Source organism: Microchirus variegatus (genome assembly GCF_963457635.1).
Source record: "Microchirus variegatus genome assembly, chromosome: 17".
NCBI lineage: Eukaryota > Metazoa > Chordata > Actinopteri > Pleuronectiformes > Soleidae > Microchirus > Microchirus variegatus.
The window spans coordinates 3,389,606-3,407,987 of record NC_139818.1 but is presented as its reverse complement, the minus strand read 5'-3'; the positions used below and the strand labels follow the sequence as shown (position 1 = coordinate 3,407,987).

The 18,382-nt window shown below is 39.6% G+C and overlaps 2 protein-coding genes across 4 annotated transcripts in view; one reads left to right on the top strand and one right to left on the bottom strand.

Annotated features, from left to right (window-relative positions):
* Window positions 1–3,704, bottom strand: part of LOC310939195 (myosin phosphatase Rho interacting protein) — a 51,402-nt gene extending 47,698 nt beyond the window's left edge. For all 3 annotated transcript variants that reach the window (XR_014593043.1, XM_083903875.1, XM_083903876.1), the window contains exon 1: window positions 2,754–3,704. Coding sequence is in view for 2 of the 3 variants with exons in the window: in XM_083903875.1 (XP_083760001.1) it covers window positions 2,754–2,879 (126 nt within the window). In the remaining variant the exon portion in view is untranslated. The remainder of the gene's footprint in view (window positions 1–2,753) is intronic.
* Window positions 3,705–4,777: 1,073 nt separating this feature from the next.
* dhrs7cb (dehydrogenase/reductase (SDR family) member 7Cb) lies at window positions 4,778–17,793 on the top strand. The gene is made up of 7 exons (XM_083903417.1): window positions 4,778–4,927; window positions 8,263–8,419; window positions 10,924–11,036; window positions 12,758–12,968; window positions 13,055–13,147; window positions 13,654–13,815; window positions 16,795–17,793. Exons 2-7 carry the CDS (start codon window positions 8,266–8,268, stop codon window positions 16,998–17,000), a joined length of 939 nt encoding a protein of 312 aa, XP_083759543.1. The 5' UTR covers window positions 4,778–4,927; window positions 8,263–8,265; the 3' UTR covers window positions 17,001–17,793.
* Window positions 17,794–18,382: the final 589 nt, after the last annotated feature.

Sequence of the window (18,382 nt, the reverse complement as noted above, 5' to 3'; positions counted from 1 at the left end):
AGACAACAGGTTGTATAGATTCACTCCTGTTAGACTCCCATTTTAGCCACGGGACTAGCGCTGTGCCCATGTTTTAGCGATATCCTGTCGCATTTCAACTAATATCGCTAGCATTTTTCATACAAACAACGTCAAAGTCGCTACTAGGCACACTTGTGCCCCTACTAAGCCACCTGTCAAGTCTGAAACAGGTGGTCCAATGTATGACAACAAAACCAGCCGGACGGATTGTTATTGCATTTGTAGATGACATTAAACTGTTTGTCACAAATATCCTGACCAAAATAGTAATACTATAGTAAATCTGATACAATATGTCTCATATTACTGGCTCTTTATTATTTATTTTATTTTTTAAAGGAACCAGAATATTCGCTACAAAGATGGAGAATTTTAACGTTAAAATAGCTCGAAAAGGTTGCCACAAATACTTTCGCTAGCAGCTTCATATGCGATATTGATCGTTATTGATGTCGGTTACAATAGTTTAAAAAAAATACTACAAAAACAAAAGCTACAAAAAAAAACTGCCAACATCGTACGTTACAAAACGTTTTTTGGGGGCGGAGCAAAGGGCAGACAGCAGGATGTATAGATCGTATTTTGTGTGGCTATACTGTACTATTATCATGTGCTCGCAATTCATGATATGGTTGCAATAACATATTTTGGATATTTTAGCGGTTTCTCAAATTCACAACTAGCCCAATGACGGAAAATCACCAGAACGATATATCGCGTATTGTCCACTCTCTGCTCCGTTGAACCCCCGCACAGTGGTCACCACCGGTGTGCCAGGAAGGAGCACACCGTCAAAACAAACAATCGCAGGTAAACAACAGCTGAGGGTTACACAATCAATCACAGAGACCAAACTGGCAGGCAAATGAAACCACGGTAGGTGAGAGCAAATCCACAGGAATTCACTTTCCCCAGAACTCGCTGGAATGAGACGCGCACTAGGAATTAGCGAAGCGATGAAACTGTAGATTTCAGCCAAAATAAACAACACAAACTTTCCCTTCCCTCGTGGCGTTGATTGCACTGTTGCTCAACAGGACGCTAAGATTGACTGTTTTTTATATGCAGACAACCGTCTTGCGTTTCCAGTGAACAGCCTGCACTTTTATTATTATTATCCGTCCAATTGCAGCAGAGGCAGCAACTGACAAATAAACTGTTATTCTTCTTCTATATGTTTACATCTGAGGTTGGGCTACAAAACTCTGTTCCACGACGACACCGGTGCCAGCGATGATTTATGATCATTTACACTGTAAAAGATTGGCAACAAAGACAGTGCAGTGCTGTTTAAAAAAATCAATTTAAAAGGTATTTGAAGTTACTGAGGAGACAGAGGAATCTTTATGTTAGTTAGATAATACGGTGTTGGTGTTTCAGACAGCAGTTTAGATAAGCATTACAGAGCATGTTGTTATCGCACTGATATACTGATATTAGAGGTCGACCGATGCAGGAAATCGGGGAAAGAATCAGGGAAAACAGGATTTAAAACAACTGTACTAAGGTCAAAGTATATAAACTACTTTCAATGGAATAAACTCTAAGCTAAATACACAAAATAGGTTTGAAACAAATCTACAACAACATCTGTCAAGTTTCAGAGAGCAAAAATACTAAATTTGCGATTAATAGACGATTAATAATGCGGCAAAATTTGGCCCGAACAGAATAATCAGTCTACCTATAATTGAGGTATTAGATCAGAATTTCTATTTAAAGAACGCGAACAATAAATCAAAATATAAATAATAGCTGAAACGATTAATCGATTACTAAATTAATCTCCAACTATTTTGATAATTGATAATCGGTTTGAAGCTTTTTTCATGATTAAAACAAGATTTGTGGTTGTTTTAGCTTCTTAAATGTGAATATTTTCTTGGTTTCTTTGCTCCACATAACAAATAAATCATTAAAACTGAATCATTTTGGTTTGTGGACAAAAACAAGACTTTGGAGAACATCATAATTTCCAGCTTTGACAATGTTTTTTTCTTAACATTTTCTGGACCAATTGATTAATCGAGAAAATAATCAACAGATTAATTGATTACGAGAATAATCAGTTAGTTGCAGCTCTAATAGAAATCATGACTTTCGCAAATTTCTGCACCATGTACATCCATATCTGTCATTTAAACTTAATTTTCTACACAGTATTTGAAACATATACACAAATCTAAAATTAAACATTTAGAAGATTCTGCCAATTTGTTTGCAGACACAGTAAAAATTCTCAAGACCCATATGTGGGCCCTGACCCACTATTTGGGAAACGTATTAGATTAATCACAACAAAGTATTTGAAAATCTAAACTAAAACATTTAGAAAATTCTGCCAATTTGTTTACGGTCACATTGGTTTTTTTGGGGGGGGGGGGCATGTGTGGGCCCCGACCCACTATTTGGGAAACGTTGTATTAGATTAATCACAACAAAGTATTTGAAAATATAAACTAAAACATTTAGAAAATTCTGCCAATTTGTTTGCGGACACATTTTTTTTTATCTGGAGACCCATGTGTGGCCCCCGACCCACTGTTTGGGAAACGTTGTATTAGATTAATTCACAGCAACGCATTAAATATCACACTGTTGACACCATCTAGCGTCACGATACATGCGGTAATGTGAAGATTATCGCTATATCGCGATAAATATCGACGCGGTATTATCGTATCGTGATTTTATTTTGTATATATTTAAATAAAGTGACATTTCCCTCTTACCTGGGTCAAATCCTGGTCCGTGAGCAGATGCAGCTCCCGAGGTTTGAAGCAGTTCTGACATTTACTTTTGTTGAAGAAGTTCGCCTGGAATTTCCTACAGGGGTTTTCTTTAGCGCTAGACATCATTATTAACAATCTGCAGCCAAAAAAAAGATTATAAAATCCCGTGTCTTCTATCCCAAGTGCGAAAAACCTTGCATTTCAAGTTTCAAGTAAAAAAAAACAAAAACAGCACACACACACTGGAGTTCAACTAGAACTAAACTCCGCTTTTAATCCGTTTAGTGTAGTCCGATTATCGCTGCATCCCAATAAATAACGAGCTGCCAACCTCGCCACCACCACCATCATCATCACCACCAAGTCAACCGATGAAGGCTTTTCCCTCAGTCCGTGGCCTGCGACCACAAAAGCGGAGAAAAGGTGGCTAATATCCTGTTAGCTTCGCCTGTAGGGTTCTCCTCCAGGTCAACGACAACAACGCGACGGCGTTCGCCGCAGAAACCGCACGATAGCACACGGGGTTCGCCTTTCTGTGGCTCCGGTAGCGTCCATTAAAGCACCGACGAGACTCCCATATGAGTCGGAAAAGAAAGCCCTAACAGCCGGGCAGCAGCAGGGGGAGAAGGAGAAGGAGGAGGAGGCTACTCTCCCATTCGCAGCCAATGCGAAGTTCCTGCAGGCTACGGGTTAGCACGGGCTAGCTCGAGCTAACGAAAGCCTCCCCTAGCTGCTGGCTCTTCAACTTGACTTTTTTGAAAGAACGAAGCGGTCCGAAAAAGCCCGATCGCTCGCCGGGCTGTTCTCCCACACAGAGGCGCCGCATGCGGGTTCGAGGAGGAACGGAACTCCCCCCTTTTAGAGCCAGTGTTCGGGCTTCGGTTCCATAACTAGCCCGGGTTGTTAGCGGCGGCGGCGGCGGCAGGAGAAGCAGCAGCAGTGGGTTTATTTTCTTCTCCCGACACCGAACCAACGCAGCTAAAGGGGGGCGGACAGCGCGAGGACACACGCAAACACACACACACACACACACACACACACACACACACACACACATACACAAGCCCCTGGAATTCCGAGGGGGTCTCGCGAGAACTGCTCACTGACGCCGCCCACAGCGAGAACACGGTCACTGAGCTGGTGTCAACAATGTAAACAAATGTCAATCATTTCAGGAAACAAACAAGGTGGGAAATTGACGTAAAAATTAATGAATAAGTACATAAATAAATACAGGAATAAATAAAACAATATAGAAATTAATAAATTAATAAATACAGGAATAAATAAATAAATGCATTACATTTATTTCTACATTTCTGTTCACCTACATTTATTTATTATTTATTTATTATTACAGCAGGTTTTGTCCTCTATAGGAAATAGAACGTTAAACAACAGCAAATATAATTGATATTAATATAAACATACAATATGTCATTTTAAATTAAAATACAAAAAAATACTACCATATTATATTATATTATATTATATTATTACTATAAAGGTTTTATTTTTACATTTGTTTTGGACACACGTTTACAATGACGGTTATATACAATTATTATGTAAAAAGCTCAAATGTTACATATAAACATACATGCTTTTTTTTTTTTTTTTTTCACATTTTATGTTGAGTATGGCCTTTTATTCATATATTGTATTATATTTTATTATTGCACTTTTTTCCTATATTTTAAGGTTATGTGCCAAAAAAAGTGCCGATTTACGGATCAATAATCTATGTATCTATCCCATAGGATATTCTATGTAAATACATGTATATGTGCATACATTATGGCTACCTTTCTGTCAAATAAAGGACTAAAAATTATATATTTCCCTTTATTATTATTATTATTATTATTATTGTTATTATTATTATTATTATTATTATATGTATTGAATTTCTGTAATTTGGCTGGCAACAAGGTAACGTGCCTCAGATACTATTTTGCACCATGTGTGAGTATTAATGGCTGACTCAGGCTGAGGCTATTATAAGCTGCAGGGTCCAGAGAGGACACAGACACACAGACAGACAGACAGAGGACGAGGGACTGTATGAATGGACGAGGGACACAGAGGGAGCAGAAGAGCCCCTGTTACCTAACCGAACCCACACAAGATCAACACCAGTCCTGCTGAGGGATTAGCTCCTTGTCTGTGCTGCTGTAAGTGAACCAGGAATAACACAGATTACCCGTGTGTGTGTGTCTGTTGTGTGGTTGCTATAGTTGTGTAGTTTGCGCTCACAAACTCACTAACTCAATGGGACGTCTGCAGTATCAACCCAAACACTGAGCTGAGCAGCGAGGTGCGTCTCGTGTGTCATAATAAATTGTAATTTTAATGTGAATTTGAGGTTTTTCACGATGTGATTTCCCCAAAGTAAAGTGGGGACAAATAAGGTCATCAAATGCTTATAAATGTCTGCCTCCACCCTTGGGGTATCCTGTGACAATATCCTGGTGGTGACAAGGCCGGAATATATTTAGCTGTTCTTCTCAAACTCCCTTTACATGGTAACCAAAGAGCTAGCATGCTAGCATAGACATTTGGTAGCAAAAGTGCTAGTTTATACGTGTCAACTGAGATTTATAGTGCTTCATATGCTGCGTTCCATTTACAGCGGAAGTCGGAACTAGGGCTAAGTCTAGCCACTGTTAGCGATACCAGCCAATAACAATGCTAAACATGGTATGTTTTGCGCACATGAACATAGTAGCAACATGTCTATATGCGTTTCAAAATTCAATAGCACTATGTACACGGCTGATTTACTGTGAAGCAAATATGACATAAATGCTATTATGCTAGCTAGTTGCATACAAATTCGGTAGCAAAAGTGCTAGTTTATACGTGTCAACTGAGATTTATAGTGCTTCATATGCTGCGTTCCATTTACAGCGGAAGTCGGAACTAGGGCTAAGTCTAGCCACTGTTAGCGATACCAGCCAATAACAATGCTAAACATGGTATGTTTTGCGCACATGAACATAGTAGCAACATGTCTATATGCGTTTCAAAATTCAATAGCACTATGTACACGGCTGATTTACTGTGAAGCAAATATGACATAAATGCTATTATGCTAGCTAGTTGCATACAAATTCGGTAGCAAAAGTGCTAGTTTATACGTGTCAACTGAGATTTATAGTGCTTCATATGCTGCGTTCCATTTACAGCGGAAGTCGGAACTAGGGCTAAGTCTAGCCACTGTTAACGATACCAGCCAATAACAATGCTAAACATGGTATGTTTTGCGCACATGAACATAGTAGCAACATGTCTATATGCGTTTCAAAATTCAACAGCACTATGTACACGGCTGATTTACTGTGAAGCAAATATGACATAAATGCTATTATGCTAGCTAGTTGCATACAAATTCGGTAGCAAAAGTGCTAGTTTATACGTGTCAACTGAGATTTATAGTGCTTCATATGCTGCGTTCCATTTACAGCGGAAGTCGGAACTAGGGCTAAGTCTAGCCACTGTTAGCGATACCAGCCAATAACAATGCTAAACATGGTATGTTTTGCGCACATGAACATAGTAGCAACATGTCTATATGCGTTTCAAAATTCAATAGCACTATGTACACGGCTGATTTACTGTGAAGCAAATATGACATAAATGCTATTATGCTAGCTAGTTGCATACAAATTCGGTAGCAAAAGTGCTAGTTTATACGTGTCAACTGAGATTTATAGTGCTTCATATGCTGCGTTCCATTTACAGCGGAAGTCGGAACTAGGGCTAAGTCTAGCCACTGTTAGCAATACCAGCCAATAACAATGCTAAACATGGTATTTTTTGCGCACATGAACATAGTAGCAACATGTCTATATGCGTTTCAAAATTCAATAGCACTATGTACACGGCTGATTTACTGTGAAGCAAATATGACATACATGCTATTATGCTAGCTAGTTGCATAGACATTTGGTAGCAAAAATGCTAGTTTGTACGTGTTAACTGAGATTTATAGTGCTTAACTTCTCTCTAACCCATATGCTGTGTTCCATTTACAGCGGAAGTCGGAACTAGGGCTAAGTCCAGCCACTGTTAGCAATATCAGTCAATAACAATGCTAAACATGGCAATTTTTTGCGCACATGAACAGAGTAGCAACAGGTCTATATATGGCTCAAAATTCAATAGTACTATGTACACAACTGATTTACTGTGAAACAAATATGACATAAATGCTATTAACGGTGAAATTAGCAGTGTTTGTACAGTGGCAGCCATCTTAGAATCATATGTTGGGATTGCTTTGCTAGCGCTACATTGCTGTTTGTGATTTATCCTTGACATAAAAATATATGAAAGCACCTCATGGCTTGAATAGAACAGGTCCATTGTTGTTGACCTAACATAGCTAAAACAATTAAAGGTTTAAATATTAAATAAAGCAAGCTAGGTCTGTAATCCAGCTAATAGCATGTCTAATGCTAACTGATAAACAGGCTGACTGCACAACTTTTTAAAAGATTGTGATGTGGAATTTAAATTTCTTTAAAAAATAAGTTGTGTAAAACGACAACAAATTTAAAGTTAAAAAGTTTGGTAGAACGGGACTGCTTGTTTTTGCTAGCTGTATTTCAAAGCTAAACTAAGCTAAGTGGCTGGTGGCTTTCATTTAACATTGGTGAGAAATTATAAAAATCGTATTATTATTTACTTATTTTATTTCATAAAAAAAAAAAAAAAAAAAAGTGGTTCCAGACTTTGAAAGTTTGAAAGCAAAGAGGAAGAGTCACATGATACAGGGAAGTGTGTGTGTGTCATGTGATAGCCTGAAGCTAACAAATAGAGTTACAGGTAGAGAAACAAACATGGATAATGGATTTCCTTCAGAAACAAAAAGGAGAAATAAAACTGGTGACTGAGGTTGAGACATTTGGTAAGAACTATATTGACAGAATGTTTTTGCTAGCCGTGTTTCAAAGCTAAACTAAGCTGTGGCTAAGTGGCTCTCATCTAACGTTTGTTGAGAAATTAAATTAAGAAATTAAACTATTAAAACAAATAAGTGGAACACGGATTGAAAGTTGACCTAGATATGTTGTCCTAGTGTAAACAGGAAGAGTCACATGATACAGGGAAGTGTGTGTGTCATGTGATAGCCTGAAGCTAAAGCTAACGAAGGAAGGTACTAACTTACACATGATTGCATATGACAGATAATGCTAATTTACACATCATTACATTTATTTAACCACAGCGGTAAGCAAACAAATTGTGAACTGATTGTGTCACTGCTTATACACATAAAAGAGTTTACAGCCCGAGAAAAACAAACATGGAGGATGGGTTTTTATTCCTTTCAGGGAACTGGGATAAGCCGTGTGTTTACTTTCAATCCATGTATTTCTTGTTACTCTCGGCACAAAAGAGCCACACCTTTACAAACCTGATCTGTGTTAGCACAGAGCGCCGACTCCTCTGATGCAGGTCATTGGGTCTTTATATCGTAATTCTGACTGTGTTCCCTCCGCAGATCATGTCCCTGCCCTCCGTGGTCATGTTGCCCCTGCTGGTCGTCGTGGCAGCGGGGGTCTACTACATCTACGACCAGGTGGTGCGCTTCATGTCCAAGTCCTTGGTGCGAAACAAAGTGGTGGTGATCACGGACGCCGTGTCCGGTGCGGGAATCGGTAAATGATCCTGACGTGTGTTTTTTTTATGTATAATTAATCTTATTTTCATCACCGCGGGTTCCCACCATGTGTTTATCAGATTCTCCATCTGTTTGTCAGCGGGATAACTGAGAGGAATATTCCATGAAATGTCAGCAGGCGCGGAGCATGTTGCATGTGCGGGAACTTCAAAATTCAATAGTACTATGTACACGACTGATTTACTGTGAAACAAATACGACATAAATGCTATTAACGGTAAAATTAGCAGTGTTTGTACAGTGGCCGCCATCTTAGCAGTCGGGATTGCTTTGCTAGCGCAGAAAAATAAAAGAAAGCACCTCATGGCTTCAATGGAACAGGTCCATTGTTGTTGCAAATATGACATAAATGCTATTATGCTAGCATACTTGCATAGACATTTGGTAGCAAAAACGCTAGTTTATACGTGTCAACTAAGATTTATAGTGCTTAACTTCTCTCTAACCCATATACTGCGTTCCAGTTACAACGGAAGTTGGAACTAGGGTTAAGTCTAGCCACTGTTAGCAATACCAGTCAATAAAAATGCTAGACATGGTATTTGTTGCACACATGAACAGAGTAGCAACATGTCTATGGTTCAAAATTCAATAGTACTATGTGCACGACTGATTTACTGTGAAACAAATATGACATAAATGCTATTTACGGCAAAATTAGCAGTGTTTGTACAGTGGCAGCCATCTTAGCAGTCGGGATTGCTTTGCTAGCGCAGAAAAATAATGGAAAGCACCTCATGGCTTCAATGGAACAGGTCCATTGTTGTTGGCCTAACATAGCTAAAACAATTTGAGGTTTAATTAATAAATAAAGCAAGCTAGGTCAGTAATCCAGCTAATAGCATGTCTAATGCTAACTGCTAAACTGGCCGACTGCACAACTTTTTAAAAGATTAAAAAACAAATGTGGATTTTAAATGACTTTAACAGTAAGTTAGGTGTAAAAAGACAACAAGTATAAAGTTAAAAAGTTTCGTAGAACGGGACTGCTTGTTTTTGCTAGCTGTATTTCAAAGCTACACTAAGCTAAGTGGCTGGTCATGATTGCATGAATGCCAAATCAAGTCATTGAAATCAAAGATTCAAGAAGATGCTTTGAAGGACAATCTTTGAAGGCAATAGTTTGATCAAAAGATTGATGACACACATTCATATTATGTTCAAGAGCTTTTTTTGATTGCTTTGGACTGATTAGAAGGTCATAAACTGTATCTGTCTTGGATTACGCCAAATCTACAGTACATGACTCATTTTTATGAGATGTGCTGGAAGGGAAGGGAATTGGCCAATGAGGAACCCATTAAGTCTTGGATCAAATCGGATCGATGGGGTTGATACAGGACAGTTTTATCTCCTTTGAAGAATCTAGTTGTAGGAGCTATTTGTTTGTTGGATATTTAGTTAGATGACTGGTAAGGAGGACCAGAATGCACCTGGTAGGGCCTGGTCCTGTTCGTTTTCATGGTTTGGACAATAAACCACGCAAAAAAACACTAATCTGCATCGGGTATTACGTTTATTTCGCTCTTCAAGAGTCATACCGACAATGCAATAGTGGTCTTTTTGTTAATATTACGCTAAAGTGGGCCCATAGTCCGCTATAGTTTGTTAGTATATATAGTATAGTTCTGCTGGTTTAGCCGTAGATACAAGTAAGTCCTACACACTGGTCCTTAAAGGGATAGTTCAGAAGACCTTTTTTCCAACTCAGCCGGTGTGATGCAGACGTCTAGAGACGTTTTCGAGAAATTTAATCCAGTTCTTCTAGTTGCCGAGTTTGCTGGTGCTATGGCTAGTCAATAATACAAGTTAGCATGGCATTAGAAACACTCATACCGACTCCACAGTGCACCCGAGGCAAATCAATCGTAACGGCAGACTATCGATGTACATATCTGTGTTGATAGAATGTTTGAAATAAAACCAACCTTGCAATTTGAAGGATTTATGTCTCAGCAGCAGCAGCAGCAGCTGAGAAAATAGTCCCTCAAAAATTCATGCGATGCAAGGTTAGTTTTGCTTCAAATATCATTCTATCAACACAGATATGTACATCGATAGTCTGCCGTCACAATTGATGTGAAGTGGAGTTGGTATGAGTATTTCTAATGCCATGCTAGCTTGTACCATTGACTTGCGCTAGCCATAGCACCAGCGATCTCGGCAACTAGAAGAACTGAATGAAATTTCTTGAAAACGTCTCCGGACGTCTCCATCGCACTGGCTGAGTTGGAAAATAGGTCTTATGTCCAAAATTCCGATCTATCCCTTTAAGGTTGGTTGACTTTACATCTACTTATTAAGCTGTATTTACTTTTTCGTGTGCTATCAACAGGACATGACCATCACCTGTTTCTTTGTATTTTTGTGTGATTACACCGTATTATTGGATATTGGCTACAGTATAATGTTTAAATGGAAAATCGTTTTTTAACAAAATCAATCCCTAATACGTTTTGTTTCTTGGTTCGGTCCGTTCAGAGTGTGCCCATCTGTTCCATAAGGGCGGTGCCAGGCTGATCCTGTGTGGGACGAGCTGGGACAAACTGGAGTCCGTGTTCGACTCGCTCACGAGTGATGCTGACCCGAGGGAGGTGAGGAAATTAAGAAACTAAATCAACAACAGCGTTAGATTCATCGCAAACGTCCCAGACGCTGAGAAAACCCTCATACGTCACTCGATTTTGCGACGGTGAGTCGTCTTTTTGGCTAACGACGCTGCTTATAAACAAAACCTTTACTGTGGCAGCTCCCGTAAACATGATGTCATCGCTGGGAAAGCTGGGCAGCACAGTGATAGTTCTTATTAAGACGTACACATAAATCACACAACGAGCCATTTGGCCAGAATGTGGGGTTTAAAGTCAAAGCGAGAGAGTCACAGGTCCAGTCCTTGGGTTTATCGTGACCCTGTGCTCCGTTAGCATCCGCCCACATCGCCGCTTCCTCCGCTGAGCGTCACAAAAGCAGGAAATCCTTTCTGACAACACACTGTCCGCCACGGATCTTCTGTACACTGTCCAGAGCAGATGTGTCCACACGAGAAGAAAACAATGTCATAGAGTTTGCTCGGATCACAGCTGTTGATGCTTAGCTGTTTAGTAGTAGTATAGACTACCCAGGGTATAGGGGTTTTAAAGGGTTCTCTGGATCAAAATGGTTCTTACTGGAACCATTAGTGTTACCAAGAACCCCGGAAAAATTTAAATGGTTCCAGGTAGAACCCCAGCCCTTGTAGAAGAACCCTTTTGGAACACTTATTTCTAAGATTGTACATGCCATCAAAGAGGCTCCTTTAGTTCTGCCACAGAAAGTCCAATTGTCCACAAATACACTCTTAGATATGAAAGTGCTAAGTAGAACTTTGTAAGGTTCTTCAGCTTGTCCTCATAAGAGAACCCTTTTTTGGCTCCATGTGGAACCTTTAGAACCCTTTTGGAGGGTTCCACCAAGAACCCTTTTAAAATCCTTTATTCGGGATAGGGGTTTTAAAGGGTTCTCTGGATCAAAATGGTTCTTACTGGAACCATTAGTGTTACCAAGAACCCTTGAAAAACCCTTTCTTCTGGAAAGGGTTTTTCAGAAGCAAATGGTTCCAGGTAGAACCTCAGCCCTTGTAGAAGAACCCTTTTGGAACCCTTATTTCTAAGAGCCCACAGCTACACTCTTAGGTATAAAAGTGCTAAGTAGAACCATATACGGTTCTTCAGCTTGTCCTCATAGGAGAACCCTTTTTTGGCTCCAGGTAGAACCTTTTAATAAAGATTCCACCAAGAACCCTTTTAAAATCCTTTATTCAGGAAAGGGGTTTAGAAGGGTTCTCTGGGTCTAACTAGTTCTTAATGGAACCGTTAGTGTACCAAGAACCCATGAAAAACCCTTAAATGGTTCCAGGTAGAACCTCAGCCCTTAGAGAAGGACACTTTTGGAACCCTTATTTCTAAGAGTGTACATGCCATCAAAGAGGCTCCTTTAGTTCTGCCACAGAAAGTCCAATTGCCCACAACTACACTCTTAGATATGAAAGTGCTAAGTAGAACCATGTAAGGTTTTTCAGCTGCTCGGATCACAGCTGTTGATGCTTAGCTGCTAGCAACATAAATGTCATTGGTTTCTGTTTCCCATCTCAGTTGTTTTCCCTTGTGATTATCATTTACCTGAAGCTCACTTCATTTCCTAGATTGTCATCAATCTTCATCATCATCCAAATTATACAATCCAATTTATTCATAAGTAAATATAACGTCCATAATTTGGAGGCGTCCGCTTGGTTTTCGGGCAAAAAAAAACCTGATACCGTTTTGTGTCGTTCAAGACGTTTGCCCCCAAACTGGTGATCCTGGACTTCAGTGATATGGACAGCATGGAGGACGTGGTGGCTGAGGTGTTGGAGTGTTACGGCTGTGTGGACGTGTTGATCTGCAACAGTAGCATGAAGCTGAAGGCGCCCATACAGAACATCTCCCTGGAAGTGGACAGGAACATCATGGACAGCAACTACTTTGGACCAAGCTTTTTGGCCAAAGGTGAGAGATATCGCCACGTTGACACATGAACAGACCTTCTTACACTGCCATGATCCCCGATGCTATGGTTTTTCATCATGTGGCAGGTGTTCTTCCAACAATGATCTCCAGGAGGTCTGGCCACATCATACTGGTGAACAGCATCCAGGGTCGACTGGCTATTCCATTCAGAAGTTCATGTGAGTTGTCAAGAAAAAGTATCTCGACTTTTTAAATGGTTGATTCAGTTAAATCTTCAATGGGTGGTTGAAGGTTCAATCCCAGGCTGCGCAGGTCTACATGCCATCAAAGAGGCTCCTTTAGTTCTGCCGCAGAAAGTCCAATTGCCCACAGCTATTCAGGAAAGGGGTTTTAAAGGGTTCTCTTGATTGAAATGGTTCTTACTGTAGCCATTAGTGTTACCAAGAACCCTTGAAAAAGCCTTTCTTTGGGAAAGGGACTTCCAGAAGCAAATGGAACCAGGTAGAACCTCAGCCCTTGTAGAAGGACCCTTTTGGAACCCTTATTTAAACGTGGTTTCAGAGCAGTGTGACAGACAGGAAACGTTCCAGTGACACAACACAAACTATTAGACAAAGTATTTCCTCTGCAATGTATGGAATGACTCGGCTCTCTTACAACCCAGCTCACGCCTCTTTTATGTGTTTTTTTAACACTGTTGTGTGTGTGTGTGACTGCGTGTCAGACGCGGCGTCTAAACATGCCGCTCAGGCGTTCTTCGACTGCCTGCGGGCTGAAGTCGAAGAGTTGGGGATCGTGGTCAGCACCGTCAGTCACACCTTCATCAACGCCTCCGAGCCGCCACCTGTCGAGGAGCCCGCGCCGAAGCCCAACGCCGTGGCTGCATGTGAGTGACGGAATATGTGACTCTGCAGTGGTGACAATGCACGATTTAACCAGGGCGAGCAGGGGCGTTTGCACAAAGTGAAGGGACCCAGGGGGCCCTACAGGGTTTTCAGTTATTCAGTGACAAAGAAGAAAATGCTTGACAAGCTCCAGTTAATTATAATTAATTAATAATATTTAAAGTCGCCATATGTAAGAATGTGGCCAAAAAACGGTTACTACATTCAAATTCAAAATATCGAGGTCTTTTAGGTTTTGTTTTCTGACGCAACTGGCAACCCGTGGTTGCTCGGTAGCTGAGACTCTACTGACTGCAATGATTGGTAGACGGCGGTAGGTGGCGCCACATGCTGAAACATGATTTCAAAACATAAACATGATTTGCAGTCTGCAAATTTTTTTTTTTTTTATGCAAATATTTAGTCTGTACTGTTGTTGTTGGTGAGTTCAGATTGTTATATGAACATTATTCCTGAGTCTCTGTGACATATTAGGAGGATTTTATGGCCAGTTGCTTTAGATTTATTACATAATGCACCTTTAACAGCGCTAGAGCTTCCTTTTAAGATATAATCTGTGACATTTCTACATTAAAAATGTCTAAAAACAGTGAGACCAATGTTATATTTTTTTGTATTGTGTACTTTAGCCAAAAAATTTACAAAAACTCTTTAACCCTTTAAGGTACGACTCAACCATTTGGTCGAGCACACTTTAAGTCACTATATCTCATTGAAAAATGCATCAAACTCAACTCACTAACACTTAATGTGACCTGTTCTGAATGTTGTACTTGAATGTTGTATGAATTATGCAAACCAGGTTTATTATGAACTGACAACTCAACCGTTTGGTAGAGGCCTGTATCTGAAATACTGTAGGGTCTAATTTAAAGGTGCATTATGTAATAAATCTAAAGCAACTAAAGCCATAAAACCCTCCTAATATGTCACAGAGACTCAGGAATAATGTTCATGTAACAACTGAACTCACCAACAACAACAGTACAGACAAAATATTTGCATTAAAAAATATATTTTGCAGACTGCAAATTTTTGAAATCATGTTTTGGTGTCATGTGGCGCCACCTACACCTGAAATAAAGAAATAATTTTTCTTTGCTTTTTCCTTGGTGTGTACCTTAAAGGGTCAAACCCATAGAAATTCATATTTCTATTGAAGGTAACAAACTGTTTCATTCAATTTTGGTCACTTTTTAATCAAATCATCTGCTATGTTTTCCATTGGGTTTGCCTGTGATTTTTGCCTTGAATAATACAATTAAACGCTCTAAAACGTCCTCTTTACTCAGTAAAATTGCTCAGAATATTCCTGCAAATATTACCCAATACACTCTGATTTACAATTTCTTTAATAAGTACAGTGTGAAAGTAAGAGAAAACATATGAGCTCAGTTCAGTATGAACCATAAAATGATCATAAAAGTTAAGTTTTCTCACAAAAAATTGATGCAATCTGTTGTTCTTGGGGGGCCCCCCCCTGGCAGCTCAAGGCCCCAAGCATTGCTCAGCCCCTGGGGAGAGTAAAACTTTTGTCCAATATTTCCGACTCATTCGAAAAAACATTAAAGTGATAGTTCGGAATTTTGGACATAAGACCTATTTTCCAACTCAGCCGGTATGATGGAGACGTTTTCAAGAAATTTCGTTTAGTTCTTCTAGTTGCCGAGATCGCTGATGCTATGGCTAGCGCAAGTCAATGATACAAGTTAGCATGGCATTAAAAACACTCATACCGACTCCACAGTGAACCCGAGGCAAATCGATTGTAACGGCAGACTATCGATGTACATATCTGTGTTGATAGAATGTTTGAAATAAAACCAACCTTGCAATTTGAAGGATTTATGTCTCAGCAGCAGCAGCAGCAGCAGCAGCAGCGCGTCATACTTTCCGGCAGCGGCAGACTGATTCTGCTGAGAAAGTAGTCCCTCACAAATTAATGCGATGCGACATTAGTTTTGTTTCAAATATTATTCTATCAACACAGATATGTACATCGATAGTCTGCCGTTACATAAAAAATTAGATACAAAAGTGCTAAGTGGAACCATATAAGGTTTTTCCGCTTGTCCTCATAGGAGAACCCTTTTTTGGCTCCAGGTAGAACCTTTTTATAAAGGTTCCACCAAGAACCCTTTTGGAGGGTTCCACCAAGAACCCTTTTAAAATCCTTTATTCAGGATAGGGGTTTTAAAGGATTCTCTGGGTCGAAACGGTTCTTTCTGAATCCATCAGTGTTACCAAGAACCCTTGAAAAACCCTTTCTTTGGGAAAGGGTTTTTCAGAAGCAAATGGTTCCAGGTAGAACCTCAGCCCTTGTAGAAGGACTCTGTTGGAACCCTTATTTCTAAGAGCCCACAGCTACACTCTTAGATATGAAAGTTCTCAGTAGAACCATATAAGGTTATTCGGCAGAACTGAATCATAGGAGAACCCTTTTTTGGCTCCAGGTAGAACCAGGTAGAACCCTTATAAAGGTTCCACCAAGAACCCTTTTAAAATCCTTTATTCAGGAAAGGGGTTTTAAAGGGTTCTCTGGATCAAAATGGTTCTTACTGGAACCGTTAGTGTTACCAAGAACCCTTGAAAAACCCTTAAATGGTTCCAGGTAGAACCTCAGCCCTTAGAGAAGAACACTTTTGGAACCCTTATTTCTAAGAGTGTAGATGCCATCAAAGAGGCTCCTTTAGTCCTTTAGTTACAATCGATTTGCCTCGGGTGCACTGTGGAGTCGGTATGAGTGTTTCTAATGCCATGCTAACTTGTACCATTGACTTGCGCTAGCCATAGCATCAGCGAACTCGGCAACTAGAAGAACTGAATGAAATGTCTTGAAAACGTCTCCAGACGTCTCCATCACACCGGCTGAGTTGGAAAATAGGTCTTATGTTCAAAATTCCGAACTATCACTTTAATGAATCTGTTTAGTTTAGTTTATTTTCTCTGTTCCGCCGCAGATATCGCGAGCCAGCTGACCCACGGCGTGCGTCCGTCAGTGCTGGCCAATGAGATTCTGCAGACGGTAAACAGAAAGAGGAAGGAGGTCGTTCTGGCGCACCCCGTCCCCAGGGTGGCGCTCTACCTCCGCTCCCTCCTCCCGCCCTTCCTCTTTGCTGTGCTGGCCGCCGGAGTCGGGGACTCGGTGTTGGTCGAGTCGATCTGAGGGAAAGTCAGGAAGTGGAATGTATTCGGAAGAAACGACGGGTTTGAGCTGTGACGGAAGACCAACATTTAATAATGAAACAAAAATTTGTTTGTTGATATTATTCAACAGATCGAGTCATTAAAATGTGTCTTTATCGATCGCTACAGCGGCAAAAAGGTCTGAGGCAGACGAGGGTCAGGTGCAAAATAAGCAATAAATTTAAATAAATGTAAAAATATTAAATTGCAAACTTGACAATGTGAGTAGAAAACCAATCATGTATAAGATAAATATAAAATATAAAAAGGTAGAGTTATAAAATAGGGATAGAATAAGCAATAATTAACATACATGTAGTAATATAAAATTACAAACGTGGAAATATGAGTAGAAAAACAATAATGTAAAAAATAAATGTTAAATATTTAAAAAAAAATTACAGTTGTAAAATAGGGACGAGCAATAAATTAAAATAAATGTAAAAATATACAAATAATGAAACAAATACACATAGGGTCAGAATATGTAGAGCGGGAATATAAAAGTATTTGAGAAAGTACTATATATATATATATATATATATATATAAATGCGTTGTTAGTGATAAATAATTAGCTAGTTATAGGCTGCAGAAACATACTGAGAGACATTTACTATTTACTATTCTGTATGGAGGCCAAGGAAGAACAAAAATGTCTAATTTTCTCAGAGATTTTTAAGGGTTATAGTTGAAATTTTTTTGTGTCAATGAAACAAACAGCGGCGCAAATTGTTTGTTTGTAAATGATCTCTGAATAAAACAGTATATAATACAGAAAAAACTGTTTTTATTTGAATGTATTTCTCTGCATGTCCTCTAGGTGGCAGCGGCAGCACATAGTTATTAATGACAGTTGTGGCCTGTGATGCTGAAGAGTTGTAGCACGCACACACACACACACACATACACACACACACACACACACACACACACACACACACACACACACACACACACACACACACACACACGCATACACGCACACACACAGACACACATTCTTGTACTTGCTGCATACTGAGGACTGGGTTGCTGACAAAGTGAGGACCAGCATTTCCACTTTATAAATCAACACAATTACAAATATGTACTTCATGAATGACATCTATATAGAACTACTGGTTGCAGTACCATAACATGTCTGCAGGTGGAGCCCCAGAGCAAAAAGGGCTGAAATTTTTTTTTAATTTTTTTTTTTAATTTTTGGTCCAAAATTTTTTTTTTTTGACAAATTGAGTATAGCATGTTTACAACCTAAGGAAGTGATTTCAATGAAAACAAAGTGAGGACCGGCCAAAATGTCCTCACTCTGTAAAAATGACCTCACTTTGTTGGTTAAAAACCCTCACTGGTCCTCAGT